The sequence below is a fragment of the Passer montanus genome, unplaced genomic scaffold (genome assembly GCF_014805655.1).
Source record: "Passer montanus isolate IOZ18808 unplaced genomic scaffold, ASM1480565v1 scaffold59, whole genome shotgun sequence".
NCBI lineage: Eukaryota > Metazoa > Chordata > Aves > Passeriformes > Passeridae > Passer > Passer montanus.
In genome coordinates, this window is record NW_024370926.1 from 1,377,481 (window position 1) to 1,398,284 (window position 20,804).

At 43.1% G+C, this 20,804-nt stretch overlaps 1 protein-coding gene across 1 annotated transcript; it reads right to left on the bottom strand.

Annotated features, from left to right (window-relative positions):
• Positions 1-9,167: 9,167 nt before the first annotated feature.
• On the bottom strand, positions 9,168-17,906 carry TMIE (transmembrane inner ear). The gene is made up of 4 exons (XM_039726564.1): positions 17,724-17,906; positions 14,798-14,915; positions 10,706-10,855; positions 9,168-9,359 (listed from the first exon to the last, which is right to left on the bottom strand). Exons 1-4 carry the CDS (start codon positions 17,808-17,810, stop codon positions 9,253-9,255), a joined length of 462 nt encoding a protein of 153 aa, XP_039582498.1. The 5' UTR covers positions 17,811-17,906; the 3' UTR covers positions 9,168-9,252.
• Between the last annotated feature and the right edge of the window lie 2,898 nt (positions 17,907-20,804).

Consider the following 20,804-nt stretch of genomic DNA (forward strand, 5'->3'; position numbering starts at 1 on the left):
AATTGCAAGGAAAGTTCTATTCTCCTGCTCCCTGGCGGCTTTAAAGCTCCTGGAGGACATTTTGCTCTTCCCAGTTCCCAGAGAGGCTGTGGCTGCCCCTGAATCCCTGGAAGTGTCCAAGGTTGGACAGCCTGGGACAGTGGATTGGTTTAAGGTCCTTTCCAAACCCTTCCATGATATTCAAGCAGAATGACCCCAAATCCGTGCCCTTGGTGCCAGCTCCCCACAGCTGGAAATCGGGAATCTGCGGCTCCATAAAACACTGCTCTGTTTCACAGGGCCTGGAATAACGTCCTCAAGGAAATAAAGGTGTTAAAGCTGATTTTTAGGGCATCAGGAAAGAGATTCACCACCCCTAAATCCCGCTGAATGCACAAAACTTCCCTTTTCCGGGATGGCAGGATCCTTTCCCTCAGGATAAGTGGCCATTTTGTCCCGTGTGTGTCCCACCTCCAGATCCACTCCCTGCTCGGCCCACGGCTTCTCCCACCTCAGCACTTCCTCTTCCTCCTTCAGACTGGCAGCAGAGCAGATAAATTACCGCTTATCAACTGCAGAATCACCTCTTATCAACCTCGCAATCATCTCTTATCAATTAACCTCTTATTAACCCCACAATCACCTCTTATCAACCTCAAAATCACCTCGATTAATCTCTTAGCAATTCACAATCACCTCTTATCAATCTCACAACCACCTCTTATCAAGCACACAATTATCTCTTATCAATTCAGTTAGTGTTTATCAATTCACAATCGCCTCTTATTGACCTCACAATCACCTCCTATCAACCTCACAGTTACCTCTTATCAATTAACCTTTTATCAATTCCCAATCACCTCTTATAAATTCACAATTTATAACCTCCTATCAATTCACAATCACTTCTTATCAACCTCTCAATCAAAACCTCCTGGAAATTTGATTCCAGAAAAAAAAGGCAAACCCATCCACCCAAAATCTTATTAAAGCTTTTTTTTTTGGCAGATTTTTTTCATTCATTTTGGGTTATTTTTTGGTTTTTTGTAGGAAAATTGTCCATTCTCAGGCTATTTTTGAGCCCATGGATTTTAGCATTGATCTAAGAGTTTCTAGGAGGAAATAAAGAAGAGCTAATTAATAATAACTCTAATAATAATTATAATTAATTAATTATTCTCTAATAAAGAAGATATTTATTAATAACAGGATTATTGCTGGGGTAAAGGAAGCAAGACAAGGTTTTTGGATAGCTGAATTTCAGTTTTTTCCCAAATTTCCTTCCTGGAGAAAAGCCGGGTGAAAGTGCTGAGCTGAGCTTAAAGCAGCCTCTCCATCTCCTTGGGAATTGACCTCAAATCCCACGGCCCCTGCTCCAAATTTTCTCATTTTGGAAAATTACAGGCTGCAGCTTGGCTCTTTTCTCCCCCACCTGGATGTTCCTCCTTTCCCAAACCCCATCTCCGAAGGCCCCTGATCCCCTCCCAGGAACAATCCCACAGAATATCCCACAGAACTCTATTTTCAATCCTAATTAACGGCTCTGGTGGCTTTTGTTTGCTTTTCTGGTTAACCATTTTTACTACTCCACCTCCTCCTCATTTTTCCAGGAAGAATGTTCCGTGTGCACCCCACAATTAAATTCCAGACAGCGCTGGGGGAGATTTGGGCTATTCTGAAAGACAAACCAAAAAAAAAAAAACAACCCAAGGTGCTCAAACTATATTTGACCACCCAAAAATGAGGCGAGGATCCTTCCAGGCAGAGGGGAAAAAAATTACAAAAATAAAAAACTCAACTCAGCCACTGTGGGAGCCTCTTTTTTTGGAAAGGCAAAACCAAACCCAGAGTTCAGCCCAAGTGATGAATGCAAGAAAAAAGCAAAATTATGTGGTTTGCTGCCTTTAATCAGCTCCCACCTGATCCCCGGGGATTTGTTTCTATTTGAGCTCCATGCGGGATTTGGGATCGTTATCCCAGAGTGGCAATTTGCAAATTAGGACCTGTACTTGGAGGGAATTAAAACTGGATTTAGCTGGGGCATAATCACGCCACTGTCTTCTCTCAAGGTCTTCTTTATTCCCTGCTGGAGTCGCCTCCAAAAGCTGCGGCAAAGCCCAAGTGGAGTTTTGGAAATGCCAGGTGGGGGTGGGACTGCAAAGCTGGAATGATCTTCCACCTAAACATCCCCCAAGCCAGAGCTGCTGATCCCAGAATTACCCGAAATCCCAAATATCCTCTCTGTACAAACTGGTGATCCCAGAATTACCCCAAATCCCAAATATCCTTCCCATTCCAGCAGCTGATCTCAGAATTACTCAAAATCCCAAATAACCTCCCAGTCAGAGCTGCTGATCCCAGAATTATCCAAAATCACAGATATCCCCAATGTGGTTGCGTCCATTGTGCCGCTTCAGCCTCCCCCTGGAACCCACGGAATTCTCTCACAAGGGACATCACGACATTCCCAGATGGAACAGCACCTACTAAAGCCCAGCCTAAATATTTAGGCCAGCTTAGATGGAGCTTTGAGTCCAGTGGAAGGTGCCCCTGGCAGAGGGGTGGATTGGATCTTTCCCAAAGTTCCTTCTGACCCAAACTATTTCCCAGGTTTTATGGCAAACATCCAAAAATTTCCTCAGCGGACAGAGACACAAAAGGCACCCCCAGGCCTTGGTTTTCACCAGGAGGATTTAATCCCATAATGAATCTTCATCTCCGAGCTAAACCTGCTCTGTTCCCGGTGACATCCCAAGCTCTTGGTGACAAATCCTGAAATGAAAAGGGAAAAGCTCCAAGAACAGCAGTGCTGGGGGAGCCTCTCTTGTGGGGATATTGGAAAGATTTTTGGATGAGTTGGAGACGGGACCTCTGAGTTGTTTTTGATGATGTGGTTTATTTTGTTATCTTCTGCACAGGCAGGAAGGGTGAGCTCGCTCACATCTTCACTGCATGGTTCAGAACATCACAAGACCCTCAGTTAAAGACCTTTGAAGGATTTATTGACCAATAAAACACTGCCAACAAGGATATTTATGTTTTTGACCCAATCATTAAATATTTTGTTTTATGGACCCATGCTACAGTGTGAGCTTTCTTAGCCAATCATGTTATGGCACACAAACCCACAGTGCTGCATTCTAAACTCGTTGCTTACCTCTGGAACTGCCTTTATTTTTTATTATTAATCGTAATAATGAAATAGAAATTATTATTTATTTATCTTAAAGTCTAAAACTCTAAACTTTCCTCTTCTCAGCTTAACATGTCTCTGCTTTAAACTCTAAATCAACATTCTTGTTTTTAGCACCTCAGTTTGGGAGCCTTTTCCAAGGTCTCAGATCAAATCTTGGGTTTAATTCTAAGCTTTGGCTTACAGGCCCAAAGTTCTGAGAGTTCCCTGCATTTCGGATTCCAACATCCCTTTCCTTGGCTTTCCTGAGGTGCCAGACTGGGACAGGGAAGGGCAGGAAGCTGCAAGAAAAAAATACCAGGAATGGAAACAGGAATGGTGGGGACAGGGGGATGAATGGTTGCCATAGAAACCACTCTTCTCACAATGCTTCCCTGATTTTGGGTAGTTCCAACCTGGATAAGGCTCCCTGATCCTTTAATTCTGGTGGAAGGTGTCCCTGGCTGTGGCAGGGGGTTGGAATGAGGTGATCCAACCCAAACCATTCCAAGATTTTAGGATTTCAATCCAAACACCTCATTTCTGATGCTGACACTGACCTGAGTGCAAGGAAAGAGCTTCAGGAGGAGTTTGGCTTCCTTATTCCCATAGAAAATGGGAACACGGTCCAGAAGTTTCCATAAATAAGAAGAGCATTTTACTTTGCCCAAACGAAAAAACCAAAATAAATTGGGATTTGCATAAATCCTCCAATAAAATTCACACGCAGCTGGCAGAAAGAAAAGCTTTGAAAAATCCACCTCATCTTCAGAGATTTGGGATTCTTGTGTCATTCCTGGTTTTTCCTGAGCACTCCCTAATCCTCCCCTGACCCTTCTAGGATCCATGGGATCCATCCACATGGAAACCTCTGGTGACCCTTTGGAAAACCCAGTGCATTCCATGGATGTTCAGGCAATACTGGAATACCTGAACTTTACATCTTCCATTCCTGGAAGCCAGGTGGCTTCAGAGCCCTTCTCCTGATTTTTTTATGGAATCATGGATTGGTTTCAATCATCTAAACTCATCAACTCCATGCCTTAAACCCCACGTGCCACATGGAGAACAAATCCCTCCAGGGATGGGGACTGCAAACCTCCCTGGGCAGCTCCAATCCTTGGCCACCTTTTCCATGAGGAAATTCCTGCTGATGTCCAACCTGAACATCTCCTGGCCATTCCCTCTCCTCCTGTCCCTGTTCCCTGGGAGCAGATTCCAATTTTCCCCCTGGCTGCCCCCTCCTGTCAGAGCCAGAAGGTCCCCCCTGAGGTTCCTTTTCTCCAGGATCTTTGATGGGATCAAGGGAAGAATTCCTGAAGCGAGGGAGAGATTCCTCTCTTCCCACAGCAAACATTGAAATTGGGCTGATGGGAAATATTCCCAAAATGTTCATTTCTCCACATAAATTGTATGGATAATGTGGATTTCTCTGGAGACATCCACGATCCTAAAATCCAGCTGAAGTGACACTCCAGCAAGACCCTATGGAATTGTTTTCTTGCTCACTACCCCTCATTCCTTTTCCTTGGAAAAGCCTCAAATCAGGAGCTCCTCTGACTTTATCCTTCAGAAATTCCCAGAGGAGACAGCAGGACCTTGCTGGGGGTGTGTTTTTCATGGATTTGCTTCCCTGGGTTCAGTCCAAGAGGGAAGGATCCTTGATGGGATCAAGGGAAGAACTCCTGAAGCGAGGGAAGATTCCTCTCTTCCCACGGCAAACACCAAAACCAGCCTGATGCAAAATATTCCCAAAATGTTCATTTCTCCACATAGATTGTACGGAGAGGGATAACTTGACTTTCTCTGGAGACATCCATGATCCCAACACCCAAATCTGGCTCAGGTGACAATTCCACAAAGTCCTGTGGAGTCTGTTTTCCTGCCCATCCACACTCACCCCTCATTCCTTTTCCTTGGGATTACCTTGGAAAAGGCACAAACCTGACTTTGCCCTTGGGAAGTTCCCCGAGGTGACAGCAGGACCTTGCTGGGGGCGTGTTTTTCATGGATTTGCTTCCCTGGCTTCAGTCCAAGTGGGGTCAGGCGGTTCCTGATATTCCCGAGGGGGATTTTCCAGGAGCTGCTTAACAGAGGACAGGAATGTCCCACAAATGTCCCACAAATGTCCCACAAGAGCCTGGGACTCAGGTCACTGCTCCCGCTGCCGGAGGCTGAGCCAGCACCATTCCCCCTTTCCAGGTGTTTCCATGGGCTCCACATTCCTGGGCACTGGGGCAGGACGGAGGGAACAGCACAATCCCTTTCCAGGTGGGCTGGGAATGTGTCTAATAAATGCTGGAACACTCAATTTTCCCTTCTATTTTCCATGGAAAACCAATCCAGGGAAAAAATCTGGAGAAATCAATGCCAGGAGCAACTTTAGCTGGAAGATTTCCCAAATCTAGGCTTAATTTCCCATCCCAAATAAGCCCAAATTCCTTAAAACTGGGTCTGATATCCCAGACAAGATCCCCTCTAGTGGGAATTTCTGGAATATGTGGAGATCCTGGAATTTATTCCTGGTCCTGACTGGATGATTTTTCCTGCTCCAGGACCAGCATCACCAGAATCCAAGGAAATGAGTGATCCTGCCATTATTCCCTGGATTTCTGAGAATTCAATGCAACTTTTGGCCTCTGGAATTCCATTTCCACCCAAATAGGGGACAATAAATCCAATTTTCCACTAAAAATGCCTTCCTGTGGCTGTGGCTTTTTCAAGGCAATTTCTCCATCTGCTGGTGGAAAAGCAACTCCCAAAGCACTGGAATTACTCCGGGCTAGAATTTTCCACCTTTTGTTTTTTCACTTCCTGACTTCCAGATCCCACTGGAATGGAGAAAACATTGGATCAGGGCTGGGAATTTCTTCTCTCTGTTTCCACTTCAGGAATTGGGATGAGTTTTATGGGCAGGATGATCCCTGGAAATTCTAGGAACAGATTCCCTGATCCCAGAAATGGATCCCCAAATCCCAGGATGGATTCCCTGATCCTAGGAATGAATTCCCTGCATTCACCCCCATTCTGATAATTCAAAATCAAATTATTCCCAATGGATAATTTTTTTTTAATGGAAAATCCCTTTTTAAAAATCATTAAAACATTCCTACAAATCTTTTGGATCTGATTCACAGTATTTGGAATATTTGCTTGGAAAAAAAGGATTGAGGTGGATTTTAAAGGATTTCCCAATCCCAATGAATATTATATTTTGGATTTTGATTATTTTTAACAAGATAGGGATGGAAATTGGATGAGGGAGAAGGAATTCCATGGAAAAGAAAAGGAGCGGATTTTCCTCCTGGAAACCTTTGGATTGGGAATAAATCCCTCTGCAAACGGAGCCACATCCCAAATTTCCAGTGCGATTCCAACTGCAGGACAGGGAATCCGAGTTTTCCTGCCCCAATCCCAGCTGGATCCCATCCTGGAGTTTTTAAGGCATATATACCCCTTCCCAAAATTCCCATGGATCCGGCACATCCCAGGGAGCAAAACCTGAATCCAATGGAAAAATCTCTTTTATTGTCATGGTTCCTGATTAAACAGGGCCTTCAAAAATTTGGATTAGGATTGAAATTCCAAAGAAATCCGATCTTTGTATCCATATTCCCACTTTTCCATTGGTGCCATTCCAAGTATGGAGATTTATGGCTCCTCTGTGTCCAGGGGCAGGATTCCCAATCTTGGAATTCCACATTTCCCTGGATCATTCTCTTCCCAAGCATTCCCGTGCTTCTGGACATCATTCCCAGTGTCTCTCCTGAAATTTTCCACCTTTTCAGGTGCTCTGTAATTTTGGGACTTTTTGGAGCTGAGCGACGTCACTCAGGCAGAAAATTCCCTTCATTTTTCCAAGCTCGTTTCCCACCAGGATGAGTTGGGTGGGAAAGAACGGAAAGGAAAATTGGGAAAAGGAAAAATGGGAAATATCTTGGCACTGATAAATCCAGGTTTAAAAAACAGCAGGAAAACTGAAAATTTCTACCAAATAAATAGAAAATAAATCCCCTTCCTGGGGATAAAGGATTGGAGGGAATTCTCCCTATGGAGCAGACAGTTCCAGGATACCTTGAGTTTTAATTATCCCAAGATTTTCCATTATACTCCCCAAAAAAACTGGAGTTAAATCATCCCAGCTGGAAATTTTGAGGCAGAAATTGCTGGAATATTCCCAAAACAGCTGGAAAATGCCGCTCCTGATAAATCCACTCCTCAGGAATTCCCGGGAAGGGAGAGAATAGCACTACATGGAAGTGGAGCAGAATTCCTGGTCTCAGAACTGGATTTCCTCAGCAAAAAATCAGGAAAATGTGAATAAATCTCCTGGAAAAGATGGAATTCCTGGTGTTTCCTGCAGCAATCCAGGAAAAGAGGCACCAGAAAAGGAAGGAAAAATTCCCATGTGTCCAAAAACTTACTGGAATCCACAGGACTCACACCTTAGAGAATTCCATACTTTGGGATTTTTCCGGAATTTACATAATCCCTAAAATTCCCCACAAGGAGGTGCTGAGCGCCAGGAAATCTTTCTCCAACTTCTCCAGGTCCTCCAGGAGAAGAAATTCGGGATGAATCCCCTTCTCCTTTAGTTTGGATCCTCATCCCTGAGCATTCCCACATTTATCCAAAGTCCTCATTCCCATTCCAGCTTCCAGGTCAGTTCCATCCCATTCCCGCTGGATATTTTTCGTTATTATCCAAACCAAATTCCCAGTTTTCCTTCAGAGAGCCGAATCCTGGCAACTCCATCTCTAAATGGGAAGAAATCTTCCATCCCATTCCTGCTGGATATTTTTCATTATTATCCAACCAAATTCCCAGTTTTCCTTCAGAGAGCCGAATCCTGGCAACTCCATCTCTAAATGGGAAGAAATCCACGCATCCAATGGCATCCCACAGGAATATCTGGAAAAGCACATCCTGCTCCAAATGCTCCTCTCCAGGAATTTGCCAGAGCATTCCCAAAAAAATTTCCAGCACTGTCCTTCCAGGAGGTCACTTCTTCTTTGCCGGAGCTTTGGAATTCCCACCAGCTTTTCCATCGGTTTTGGCACCTCCGGATTTTCCAGCTTCGCCTTCTTTTTCCCCCTTTTTCCCTTGTTTCTTGTCGTTTGTGTCCTTTCCCTTTTCCCCCTTTTCCTTTTCCCCCTTTTCTCCTTTCCCTCCTTTTTCCTCTTTTCCTCCTTTTTCCCCTTTTTCCCCCTTTTCTCCATCTTTTTTTTTGGCTCCATCCTTCCCTTCCTTCTTGGATTCTTCTTTCTGCTCCTTCTCCCCATCCTTTTTCTTGGAGCCTTTGGATCCATCCTTCTTTCCCTGAGCCTTGTCCACTTTTCCGGACACAGTGGGAACTTCTTCCTCTTTTTTTTCTTCTGCAACCTGAGCTGTTTCCAAGGATAGAAAAAAAAAACCAAAAGGAAAAGGAATTTATGTGGATTCAACAGGAATCGTCAATATTCCAGCTCCCTGCTGGAAATCTGGGATAAAGGGAAAATATTCCTACTGGGGATTTTCCCATCCAGCTGATTGCTCCCAGTGAGGCTTATTTGGAATTGAGAAGCAGAAAATCCAAGGATTGAGGGATCCCCTTGGAAAAGAGAAGCCACAGGCGGCCAGGAATCAAAATTCCCTAAATTCCTTGGAGAACCATCTCATCCCATAAGGATTAACTGGAAGGACAAGGATTCAGTGGAAGGACAAGGATTTATTAATGGAATTGGGTTCAGCTCCACAGGGAGGGCTGGGAATTCCCAGTTTCAGGCACCCCTGAAATCCTGGGATTTGTGCAAATTCCCATTGTTCAGCTCATAATTTTGCATTTTGCTGGTGTAGGATTGAATTTCTCCAAGGAATTCCTAAATTCCTACAGTTTGGATCTGCCTCTTTTCCCATGGATTGAAGCAGCACATCCCAAATTTTGGAAATGCCGTTTTTATGGAATTACACCTCCTGGAGACACATAGGAAAGAAGGAGAAAAAAAGCCATCAAAAGGTGTTGAGGAAACAGGAAAAATCCAGGAATGGAGAAGCAGCAAATCCTAGGATTGATGGATCCCCTTGGAAAAGAGAAGCCACAGGCGGCCAGGAATCAAAATTCCCTAAATTCCTTGGAGAACCATCTCATCCTCTTCCTTCAGCACAGGCAGGGAGTGGAGAGGTCTGGACTGGCCATGGCCAGAGAGAGTGAGGAGATTTTCGGGAGAGCCTATGGAATCAGGAAAGGAGAGTGAGAGCAGCAGAGAAGAAATATTCCAGCAGGAAAAACTGGGAATGCGGAATTCCAACCACTCCAGTTTCACTCCTGGTATTCCCTAGCCCAAGGGCAGGCCCTGAAATTAAATTAATTCCCACTGGGAATTTTCATAATGGAATTCTCCTAACTAAGGAGGGTTAGGGATGGAAATTGGTGGGAAAATGGAATATGGCTTCCAGGTGTCCCAGGAAAAGTTTGGATTGAATATTAGGGAAAAAAAATCCTGATTGGAAGAGACATTAAGAATTGGGAAGTGTTGGAATCACCATCCCTGGATAGGTTCCAAAAACCAGGAGATGTGGGAATTCACAGGATTTTTTTAGTGGGATTTGGTTCAAAATAGGATTTGATGGATTTGACGGACTTTTCCAAAACTAACTTTGGAATGAAGGAATGATTCCTAGTCAAACTGACGGAAAAATTGCCTCTTATCCAAAGGATTTTATCCCAATATCCTGAGTCCACACTGGGAGGGTTGACCTTGATGGTGGCACCATGAGAAGAACTTTGCAAATCCCAAAAAAAATAGTGGGAATTACTTTTGGGGACGTCAGTGAGCTCACTGAGGGAATTTGCACTGCCACAATCCCAAAAAAAGTGGGGATTACCTCTGGGAATGTTGGTCAGCTCATTGATGGGCTTTGCATTCCCAGAATCCCAAAAAAAGTGGGAGTTAGCACCGGGAATGTTGCTGAGCTCATTCAGGGACTTTGCACTCACAGAATCCCAAAAATAAGTGGGAATTACCTCCGGGAATTTTGGTGAGCCCATTGAGGAACTTTGCATTTCTCACAAAAAAAAGTGGGAATTACATCTGGGAATGTCTCTGAGATCATTGCGGGAATTTGCACCGCCCCAATCCTCAAAAAAGTGGGAATTAGCTCCAGGAATTTTGCTGAGCTCATGGAGGAACTTTGCATTCCCAGAAGCCCAAAAAAAGTGGGAATTACATCTGGGAATGTCTCTGAGCTCATTGAGGGAATTCACATTGCCCCAATCCCAAAAAAAGTGGGAATTAGCTCCGGGAATGTTGCTGAGCTCATTGAGGGACTTTGTGCTTCCAGAATCCCAAAAAAGGTGAGAATTACATCTGGGAATGTCTCTGAGCTCACTGAGGAACTTTGCATTCCCAGAATCCCCCCCAAAAGTGGGAATTACATCTAGGAATATCGCTGAGCTTACTGAGGGAATTTGCACTGCCACAATCCCAAAAAAAGTGGGAATTACGTCTGGGAATGTTGCTGAGCTCATTGAGGGGCTTTGCGCTCCCAGAATCCCCCAAAAAAAGTGGGAATTACCTCCGGGAATTTCGGTGAGCTCGCCCAGGGGCGGCACCGTGTCCAGTTTGTCCGCGTAGTTTTTGGCCGCCTGGCGCTGGGCGTAGCGCGCCTCGATCTCCTTCCGCGTGCGCGGGATCCGGCACTTGAAGATGCAGCACAGCGTGATAACTGGGAATGGGAAACATGGAATTCTGGGTGAGGGACTGGGAAACGTGGAATTCTGGGTGAGGGACTGGGAATGAGAAACAGGGAATTCTGGGTGAGGGATTGGGATCGGGAAACGTGGAATTCTGGGTGAGGGACTGGGAATGGGAAACGTGGAATTCTGGGTGAGGGACTGGGAGTGGGAAACGTGGAATTCTGGGTGAGGGACTGGGATCGGGAAACGTGGAATTCTGGGTGAGGGACTGGGAATGGATGAAGTGATCAAGGATTTGTGTTGGTTGCTAGGAATGGGAGTGGAAAACAAGGAATTCAGGGGATAACTGGGAATGGCAATGGGAAAAAAGGAATTCTGGGTGAGTTTCTGGGAATGGAGAAGGAGAAATGAGGATTTAACTGGGAATGGGAAGGGGAAACATGGAATTCTGGGTGAGGGACTGGGAATGGGACATGTGGAATTCTGTGTGAGTTATTGGGAATGGGAAAAGAGGAATTCTGTGTGAGTTCCTTGGAATGAAAAACATGGAATTCTGGTCGAGTTACTGAGAGAGGGAAGTGAGGAATTCTGGGAGTTCCTGGGAATGGGAGTGTGAAACACGGGAATCTGAGAGAGTTCCTGGGAATGGAGAGGGAAATGAGGAATTCTGGGGATAACTGAGAATGGCAATGGGAAAAGAGGAATTCCAGTTGAGTTTCTGGGAATGGGAAATGAGGATTTGGGTTGGTTATTTGGAATGGGAGCAGGAAACATGGGAATCTGGTTGAGTTACTGGGAATGGGAGAGGGGATCAAGGATTTGTGTTGGTTGCTGGGAATGAGAGTGAGAAACAAGGAATTCTGAGGATAACTGGGAATGGCAATGGGAAAAAAGGAATTCTGGGTGAGTTTCTGGGAATGGAGAAGGAGAAATGAGGATTTATCTGGGAATGGGAGTGGAAAATACGGAATTCTGGGTGCGTTACTGGGAATGGGAGAGGGAAATGAGGAATTCTGGGTGAGATTCTAGGAATGGGAGAGGGGATCAAGGATTTGCATTGGTTACTGGGAATGGGAGTGGGAAACAAGGAATTCTGGGGATAACTGGGAATGGCAGTGGAAAAGACAGAATTCTGGGTGAGGGACTGGGAATGGGACATGTGGAATTCTGTGTGAGTTACTGGGAATGGGAGTGAGAAACATGGAATTCTGGGTGAGTTATTTGGAATGAGAAACATGGAATTCTGGGTGAATTTTTGGGAATGGACAGGGAGAAACGAGGATTTAACTGGGAATGGGAATGGGAAATACAGAATTCTGTGTGAGTTCCTTGGAATGGAAAACATGGAATTCTGGGGGAGTTATTTGGAATAGGAGAGGGAAATATGGAATTCTGGGGGAGTTATTTGGAATAGGAGAGGGAAATATGGAATTCTGGGGGAGTTATTTGGAAGAGGAGAGGGAAATATGGAATTCTGGGGCAGTTCCTGGGAACGGGAAATGAGGATGTGGGTTGGTTACTGGGAATGGGAGCAGGAAACACGGGAATCCGGGAGAGTTCCTGGGAATGAGAAACCTGGAATTTGAAATTTCCCCCGTTTCTTATGGGATGGTGCCACCTTGTGGGATGTGCTGGGAGGTGGAATCCACACCTGGAGCAGATTTCTGGACTGATTGGATTGATTGAGTTTAATTTTATTAATATTTCATTAATAATGTTATATTAACATTAATATTAATTTATTAAGTAGTCATTTGATATTATATTATTACAACTAACCATTAAGACTATATTTCCAATTAATTATATTGTTATAGAAGTAGATTATTTTTCATAACAGAAATACAAATTAAATATTATTTATTTATGTAACTATTATATTAACTATTAATTATAACTATAATTACGATTAATTATATAATTATCTAGGCATATTATTATTTATAACATAGAAATGTATTATTCCATAAATACAATTGTAATTCTTGATTATAGTACTTTATAATAATAGAAATTGTTATTTAAAAACCAATGTGTAATTAATAAAGTAATACTCATGATATTATTAGTTAAAATTATATTTACTATCCAATTACCTTTAAAGCATAATTGATGTATTTCTATTTTTTTGGATTGTATTTATGGATTGATTTGACTTAAGTTTATTTTTAAAATATTGTGACATTTTAAAATAATAATAAAAGCTTAAATAATAATAAACTATATAAATATATTATTATTAATAACATAGAAATACATTATTCCATTAATATAATTTTAATTAATCCTATTATTTTATAATAATACAAGTTATTTTAAATTAATATGTAATTAATAAACTAATACTCGTTACAATATTAATCAAAATAATATTTATAATCCAATTATCTTTAAAGCATAATTTATGCATTTCTACTTTATTTAGATTTATATTTAGGTCTAGCTTTAGGTGTGGTTTTACATTTTTACATTTTGATTTTATATTTTAATGTTCAATTTTATATTTCAATTTTCTACTTTTGTATTTATTTATATTTTTTAATTTTACATTTTAATGTTTAGTTTAATCTTTTTATTTTTCTATTTGTGTATTCCATTTTTAATGTATATTTTTAAATTTTATATTTTATATTTAATTATATTGATTTATTATAATAAATACAATATAATAATTTATATTTAATTATATTTTAAGATTAATGTTATTCTTTCATTTTCTATTTTTCTGTTTATTTTTATTTTTTAATTTTATATGTTTCTATATTTATTGCTATTTTTAATTTCCTCTTTTCAGGTTTATTGCTATTTTTAATTCCCTGTTTTTACGTTTCACTCCATTCCCAATTCCCTGTTTTCATGGATTTTTTTCCATAAATTTCCTTCATCCCAAATCCCAAATCCCAGGCAGGGATGGGGATGAAGCTTGCGCCATTCCCAGTTGGGATTCCAGCTGGGAAATTCCTCCAGAATTCCAGAGGAATTCCAAAATTCCAGGACACCTGAAGGGAATCCAGGAAACTCTGGGGTCACTCCCAGGGATGGAATTATCTTGGAAAGAGATTCCAGGTGGGAATCTCCTGTTTGGATTCCCTCAGGAATTCTTAATTCTGTCCCACAGGAATTCTCCTTGAATTCCCAAATTCCCAGGCACCTGAAAGAAATCCTCAGGAATTTCTACCCCCAGCTGGGAATTCCAGCCCAGAGGAAATCCTGAATTCCTGGACACCTGAAGGGAATCCACGATTCCCAGTCCAAAGAATTCCATTATTCCCAACCTGAATAATTTCAGGACTTCCATCTCGAATCATTCCATGGTTCCCAAACTGAAGCATTCCACAATTCCCAATCCAAATCATTCCATGTTTCCTAACCCAAATCATTCCATGATTCTCAACCTGAATAATTCCACGAATGGCAAACCCAACACATTCCAGGATTCTCAACCCAAAGAATTCCAGGATTTCCATCTCGAATCATTCCATGGTTCCCAAACTGAAGCATTCCACAATTCCCAACACATTCCATGACTCCTAACCTAAAGCATTCCATGGTTCCCAATCCAAAGAATTCCACAATTCCCAACCCAAATCATTCCATAATTCCCTAACCCAAAGCATTCCATGTTTCCTAATCCAAAGCATTCCATGATTCTCAACCCAAATCATTCCATAATTCCCAAACCGAATCATTCCATGATTCCCGACCCAACACATTCCATGATTCTTAATCCAAATCATTCCATGATTCCCAAAATGAAGCATTTCACGATTCCCAGGCCCACGGCTCCATCCCGGATCTGGGTGGGAACGTGGTGCTGGAGCCGATTCCCATCCCTGGAACTTCTCCAGGTGCTCCCGAGATGAATCCCTGGCGATTCCCACCAGAGAACCCCTCCTTGTGCATTCCCAGGATTCCAGAGAGTGCCCTGGGGAGTTTTCCAGAGGAAAATTCCAGGGAATTCCGGGACTCACTGATGGAGAGGACGAAGAGGGCGAAGATCCCGACCACCTGCCAGAGGCGCAGCCCCCAGATCACCACGGTCTCCGACGTCACCGGATCCGGCTTCTTCTTGGGAGGCGCCGTGGTGGCCTGGGAAAAAGGGAGGGAAAACCAGCAGGAAAAGATGGATCAGGGCACCAAAATTCCCAAAAATACTCCAGGAGGTGATGAGAGCATGGGAAATGGTGGAGAGGTTGGGGAGACCTCAAGAATTTGGGAATGTTGGAGGGGTTTTTAAGGAATGATAACAGGAAGAATTTCCTTTTTTCAGCCATGCCTTGGCTCGCTCCGGAATTCCTTTCTCTGCTTTTCCAATGGATTTTAAGGATTGGGATCTCTGTCAAAGAGGGCCTGAATGAGAAAATTCCTGGAAAAACTCCTGGAAAAATTCACTTTTCCAATGTGAATTTTTAATCCTCAGGATGTGGGAAAACTGAGGATCCAGGAGGAAGCAGAATGGAACCGCAAAGAAATTCTGGGATAAAAAGTTGTGGAATTTTTTTTATGGAACGATAAACTCAGCCTAAACCAAAAGGATGGAAATCCTACTAAATATTCCATGGGATTTTTATGGAACACTTTGGAGCAGCAGCTGGAAAACAGCTGCAATACACCCAGTGCTCAAAAAAATTCCTCATTTTTTGGGAAGTGGAATTCCTGAGAAATCCCTCAAGGAATTTTATCCCGAGCTGGGAATAAAGGATTTTTCCCAATTTATCCTCCCGGGATTGGCTCAGATCCGGGATCCAATTCCCAGAGAAATCCCTCAATATCCCATTGATTGCTGATCTCTGGGATCAGGAGCAGGGAAATATTTCTGGGATCAAGCAGGGATTTAGGGGCTCATCCTGGGATTTTGGGATTTCTAACCCATCCCAGGATCTTCTGATTCTCTTCCCAAATTTCGTCAGAACTTCCAGCCCTGGGAATTTTTCCGAAGGCCCGGGAACTAGCAAAGTTTTCCTCAATCAAATCCAAGATTTAAAGGGATTTTTGCCTCTTCCCCAAATATTTCCTTGCCTTTTTTTTTTTCCTTTATATTTCCTTATATTTGAGGTTTTTTGGGGAATATTTTCAGCTGCCGGAATTATCTTCCTCTCCGGCTGTTTGCTCCAGCCTGGCTGAGCCGGAATCGAATTATTCAGGATAACTCCATTATCCAATTATTTCCAGGAATAAACTCCTCGCAGAGCTTTTGCTTTTCCAGGAAAAAACCCTGGAATAAACAAAGCAGATCCAGGAATTCTTGCTGTTTATCCCGATTTTTGAGGCTTGGATGTTTTATTTTTGTTTTCTGGGAATTGTCTGGAATAAAATGGGAAATTTTCCGTCTGGCTGGGTTGTCCTTGGGATTCAGGGAAGGATAATTTGGGAATTCTGCACTGTCAGGGGAAGTTCTGCCTCATTTCTTCCCTTGGGAATGGTTGGACAGCTCAGAAAACCTGGAATTCTTCCTGGAGCAGCAGCCTGGCCTTGGAGAGAGAGGATTCCTGGATTTATGGAATGCTCAGGTAGGATGGGATGGGGGAAAAGCAGGGATTTGGTTGGGAATGAGAGCCTGGAAATCCTGGAAAAAGTCAGGAAAAGGGGAAGGATGAAAGGCTGGAAATCCTGGGAAAAGCAGGGATTTGGTTGAGAATGAGAGCCTGGAAATCCTGGAAAAAATCAGGAAAAGGGGAAGGATGAAAGGCTGGAAATCCTGGGAAAAATCAGGAAAAGGGGAAGGATGAAAGGCTGGAAATCCTGGGAAAAATATTGAAAGGCAAAGGATGAGAGGTTTGAAATCCTGGGGAAAAAATGGGAAAGGAGGGAGGAGAGGCCAGAAATCCTGGTGGAAAAAATATTGAAAGGGAAATCCTGGAAAAAAAATCAGGATAAGGGCAGGGATGAGAGGTTTGAAATCCTGGGAAAAATGGGAAAGGGAAATCCTGGAAAAAAATCAGGAAAAGAGCGGGGAGGAGAGGCCAGAAATCCTGGAAGAAATATAGGAAAGGGAGGGATGAGAGGCTGGAAATCTTGGGAAAATCAGGAAAGGGAAATCCTGGAAAAAATAGGAAAGGAGGGAGAAGAGGCTGGAAATTCTTGGAAAAAATATGGAAAAGGATGGGGATGAGAAGTTGGAAATCCTGGAAAAAATCTGGGAAAGGGATGAGAGCCAGGAAATCTTTGGGGAAAAAAAAAATCTGGATAAGGGCAGAGATAAGAGACCAGAAATCCTGGAAAAAAATATGGAAAAGGGAAAGGATAAGAAGTCTGAAATCCCAGGAAATTCCTGGATTTTTCAAATCCCAGAAACTGCAGCCAAATTCTGCTTCAGGAATTCACAGGTGGAGCAGGGAAAAGGATCCAGAGGGGGAAAAATGAAAGTTTTTGGGAGCTGGGATTTGTGTTCCAGGCAGGAATTTCTCTCTGGAATTGCAGCCAGGGCATGGGAGCCGCTCTTCCCTCCCGGCTTATTCCTGGATTTTCCATAAATTTGGGAATGCAGAGTCATCCTCAGGGAAAAGCTCCTGCGGAGGGGCAGGAATTCCATGAAATCCCACAATTCCATGAAATCCAGGATTACCGGGAGTGAGGAAAGGCGGGAGAAGGAAAACTCATCCCAAATATTTCCAAAATTTTCCAAATCATTTATGGGAATATCCATCAGGAATAGGATTTTTGGGATAAGTTTTGCCCCACTCCTCGAATAATTGGAAAACCGTGAAAACCCCACGATTCCAACCCGAAATTCCCAATCCAGTTTATCAGGAAGCACCAAAAATGCCCAAAAAACCTCCTGGGATCCACCTTAAATTCCCGGCTGGTTGTTTTCCAGGGAAATCCCCCATTCCCGGCCCTCATTCCCACTTTTATTTTTTTTTATTTTTTTTCTCCCAGCGGGATGTTTTTCCTCACCTCGATCAGCTGCGCCAGGGAAAGTCGGGATCGGAGCAGGACGAGGCAGGAAAATCCCAGAAAATCCCAGCTTGGATCCCACGCCATCTTCCCTTCCCTTCTCCTCCCGGGATTTCCCCCCTCCTGCCGAGCCTGGAATTTTTTGGGAATCTCGGGAAAAGTCCCGGCCTGGCTTTTCCAGCGGCGTTGTCCGAGCGGAGCAGCGCTGGAAGCCGTTAATTAATTAATTAAATTAATGAGGCGGTGTCGATGACGGAGCCCCGGGAGGGGGGATCGGGAGCACCGGGAGCGCTTCCTGCTGCTCCAGGGGGAGGAATTCCTGCTGCTCCAGGGGGAGGAATTCCTGCTGCTCCAGGCCATGTTCTGGGGTTTTTTCTGTGTTTTTCCAGGTTTTTTCCATTTTTTTTCCCCCCTAAGTTTTTATTTCTCCCAGTTTTTCTTTTTCCAGTATTTTTTTCCAGGCAGTTTTTTTCCTCAGTTTTTTTCCCCCAGGTGTTTTGTTTTTTTTTTTTCCATTATTTTATTTTTTTAATTTTATTTTTTCCCCCAAGTTTTTCCAGGTTTTTTATTTCCAGGGAGGTTTTTTTTTTCAGGTTTTTTTTCCCCCATTTTTTTCTCCCCCACGTTTTTTGTTTCAGCTTTTTTCCAGGGTTTTTTCTTTCCAGACTTGTTTCTTGGTTATTTTTTATATTTTTTTTTCCTCAGGATTTTTCCATGTTTTTTTTCCGGTTTTTTTGTCCCCAGTCGTCCCCCCCACGCCGCTCCGTTTTCTTTTTCCCATTTTTTTCCCTATTTGTTTTCTTCCAGGCTTTTTTCTTTCCAGACTTGTTTCTTGGTTCTTTTATATTTTTTTTCCTTAGGATTTTTCCATGTTTTTTTTCCGTTTTTTTTGGTCCCCAGTCGTCCCCCCCACGCCGCTCCGTTTTCTTTTTCCCATTTTTTTCCCTATTTGTTTTCTTCCAGGTTTTTTTTTTTTTTTTCCCCACGTTGTTCCCCCCTCCCGTTTTTTTTTTCCAGTTATTTTTTTCCAATTTTGTTTTTTTTTTCTTTCTTTTTTTTTTCCCCAATTTTTGTCCAGTTTTTCCCCCGGGTTTTTTCAAGTTCCCCCTCCCCCCGCCCCCGTTTCTTTTTTCCCCTTTTTTTTCCCACAGTTTTTTATTCCAGGTTTTTTTCCCCCCAAACCCTGTTGCTTTAGGGAGTGAAATTCTTTTTTTTTCCCTTTATTTTTTCATTTATTTTTTCTTTTTTTTCCCTTTTTTTCCTTTTTATTCTTTTTTCTTTTTTCTTCTTTTTTCTTTTCTTTTTTTTTTTTTCTTTTTTCTTAAAGAACAGAAGCCCCAAACCCTGGGATTCAAGCCAAGCTGGATGTTTGGAATTCTGGGATTTCAGGGATGTGTTTCCGCACCTGCATTTTGTGGAATTCTTGAATTTTTGGGGGTTTAAAGCTCATCCCATTCCGCGGGCAGCAACAGCTCCTGTGGGATCCCACGGGATATTCCCGGCACACCCCAGCTTTTCTGGGAATTCCATCCCAAAATCCCACAAAACCTTCCCTGATTTCAGAATTTCCAGGATTTTAGGATTCTGTCCTGGGATTTCAGGCAACAAAAAAGGGATCCAGGAGCGTCCCAACATTTTTAAGGAATCTTACAGAATTCCGGGATCAAACCATTCCCATGGGGAAGGAAAATTCCAGCAGCTCCAAGGTTGAATCCTGGATCAGCCCGGGAATATTCCAGCAATTCGGAATCTTTGGATTTGGGGGAAATCCTCGGGAATTCGGGATGCGGGAAGAGCCACGCGGTGGCAGCAGCGAGACAGGGAATTCCCGCTTCCCAAATTTCTTCCGGAATTCCAGGCTGGGGCTCCAAGATCTTAAGGAATTCTTCCCTGAGCTGCTTTTCCAGCGATTTTTTTTAAATTTTTTTTGGGGAATGAGGCTCCTGTATCCAAGCTTTTCCTTGTTCCTCTCCCGCCCCCTCCTCCTTTATTTTCCCCCATTTCCCAAATTTCCTGGTTTCCAAAAAATTGGGATAAAACTCCCGGAGATCTCAAGGAATTTCTGGGATTTTTGGGTTTGGTTAAAAAATTCCCTCTGGAAGCGAAAGGGATCAAATGTGGGGAAATCCTGGATTCCAGAGGTTTGGGAATTCTGGGCCCAGCTAATCTGTGGGGAGCTTGAATTCCCAAATCCACAACAAAGCGGAATTCCAGAATTTTTGCTTTTGGAAAACACCATGGAAATTTGGGATGTGCATAAAAGGATTTTCTGGGAATTCATTCGGAGTGCTGGAATATGAAATCTGGGAATTCTGGGATGGGAATTCCCAGTCATTTCCAGTGCCTCATCCATGAGTTGGGAATTCCAGCTCCTTCCTTTTATTCCCAGAACTTTGGGAATGGAATTATTTCAAAATGCTGTGGAAATTTGGGATCTGGATAAGAGAATTCTCTGGGAATTCATTCCAGGTGCTGGAGTATTAAATCTGGGAATTCTGGATGGGAATTCCAGGTCATTCCTGTTGCCTCAGCCATGAGCTGAGCTCCATCCTTTGACTCCCAGAGCTTTGGGGATGGAAATCTGGGATCTGGTTCAGGGAATTCTCTGGGAATGCATCCCATGGGCTCGGAATATCAACTGGGAATTCTGGGCTGGGAATTTCAGCTCCATCCTTTTATTCCCAGAAATTTGGGAATGGAAATCCTGGGATGTGGATAAGAGGATTTTCTGGGAATCCATTCCAGGTGCTGGAATATCATATCTGGGAATTTTGGGATGAAAATTCCAGCTCCTTCCTTTTATTCACAGAACTTTGGGAATGGAAACTCCAGGATCTGGTTCAGAGGATTTTTTGGGAATGCATCCCATGTGCCAGGAGTATAAACTCTGGGAATTCTGGGATGGCAATTCCAAGTCATTCCCCGTGCTTGCCCGTGAGTTGGGAATTCCAGTTCCATCCTTTTATTCCCAGAATAAAGGGGAATGGGAATGGAGTTTTGGGGAAATCTGGGATCTGGATGAGAGAATTTTCTTGGAATGCATCCCATGAGCTCTGAGGATAAACTGGGAATTCTGGGATA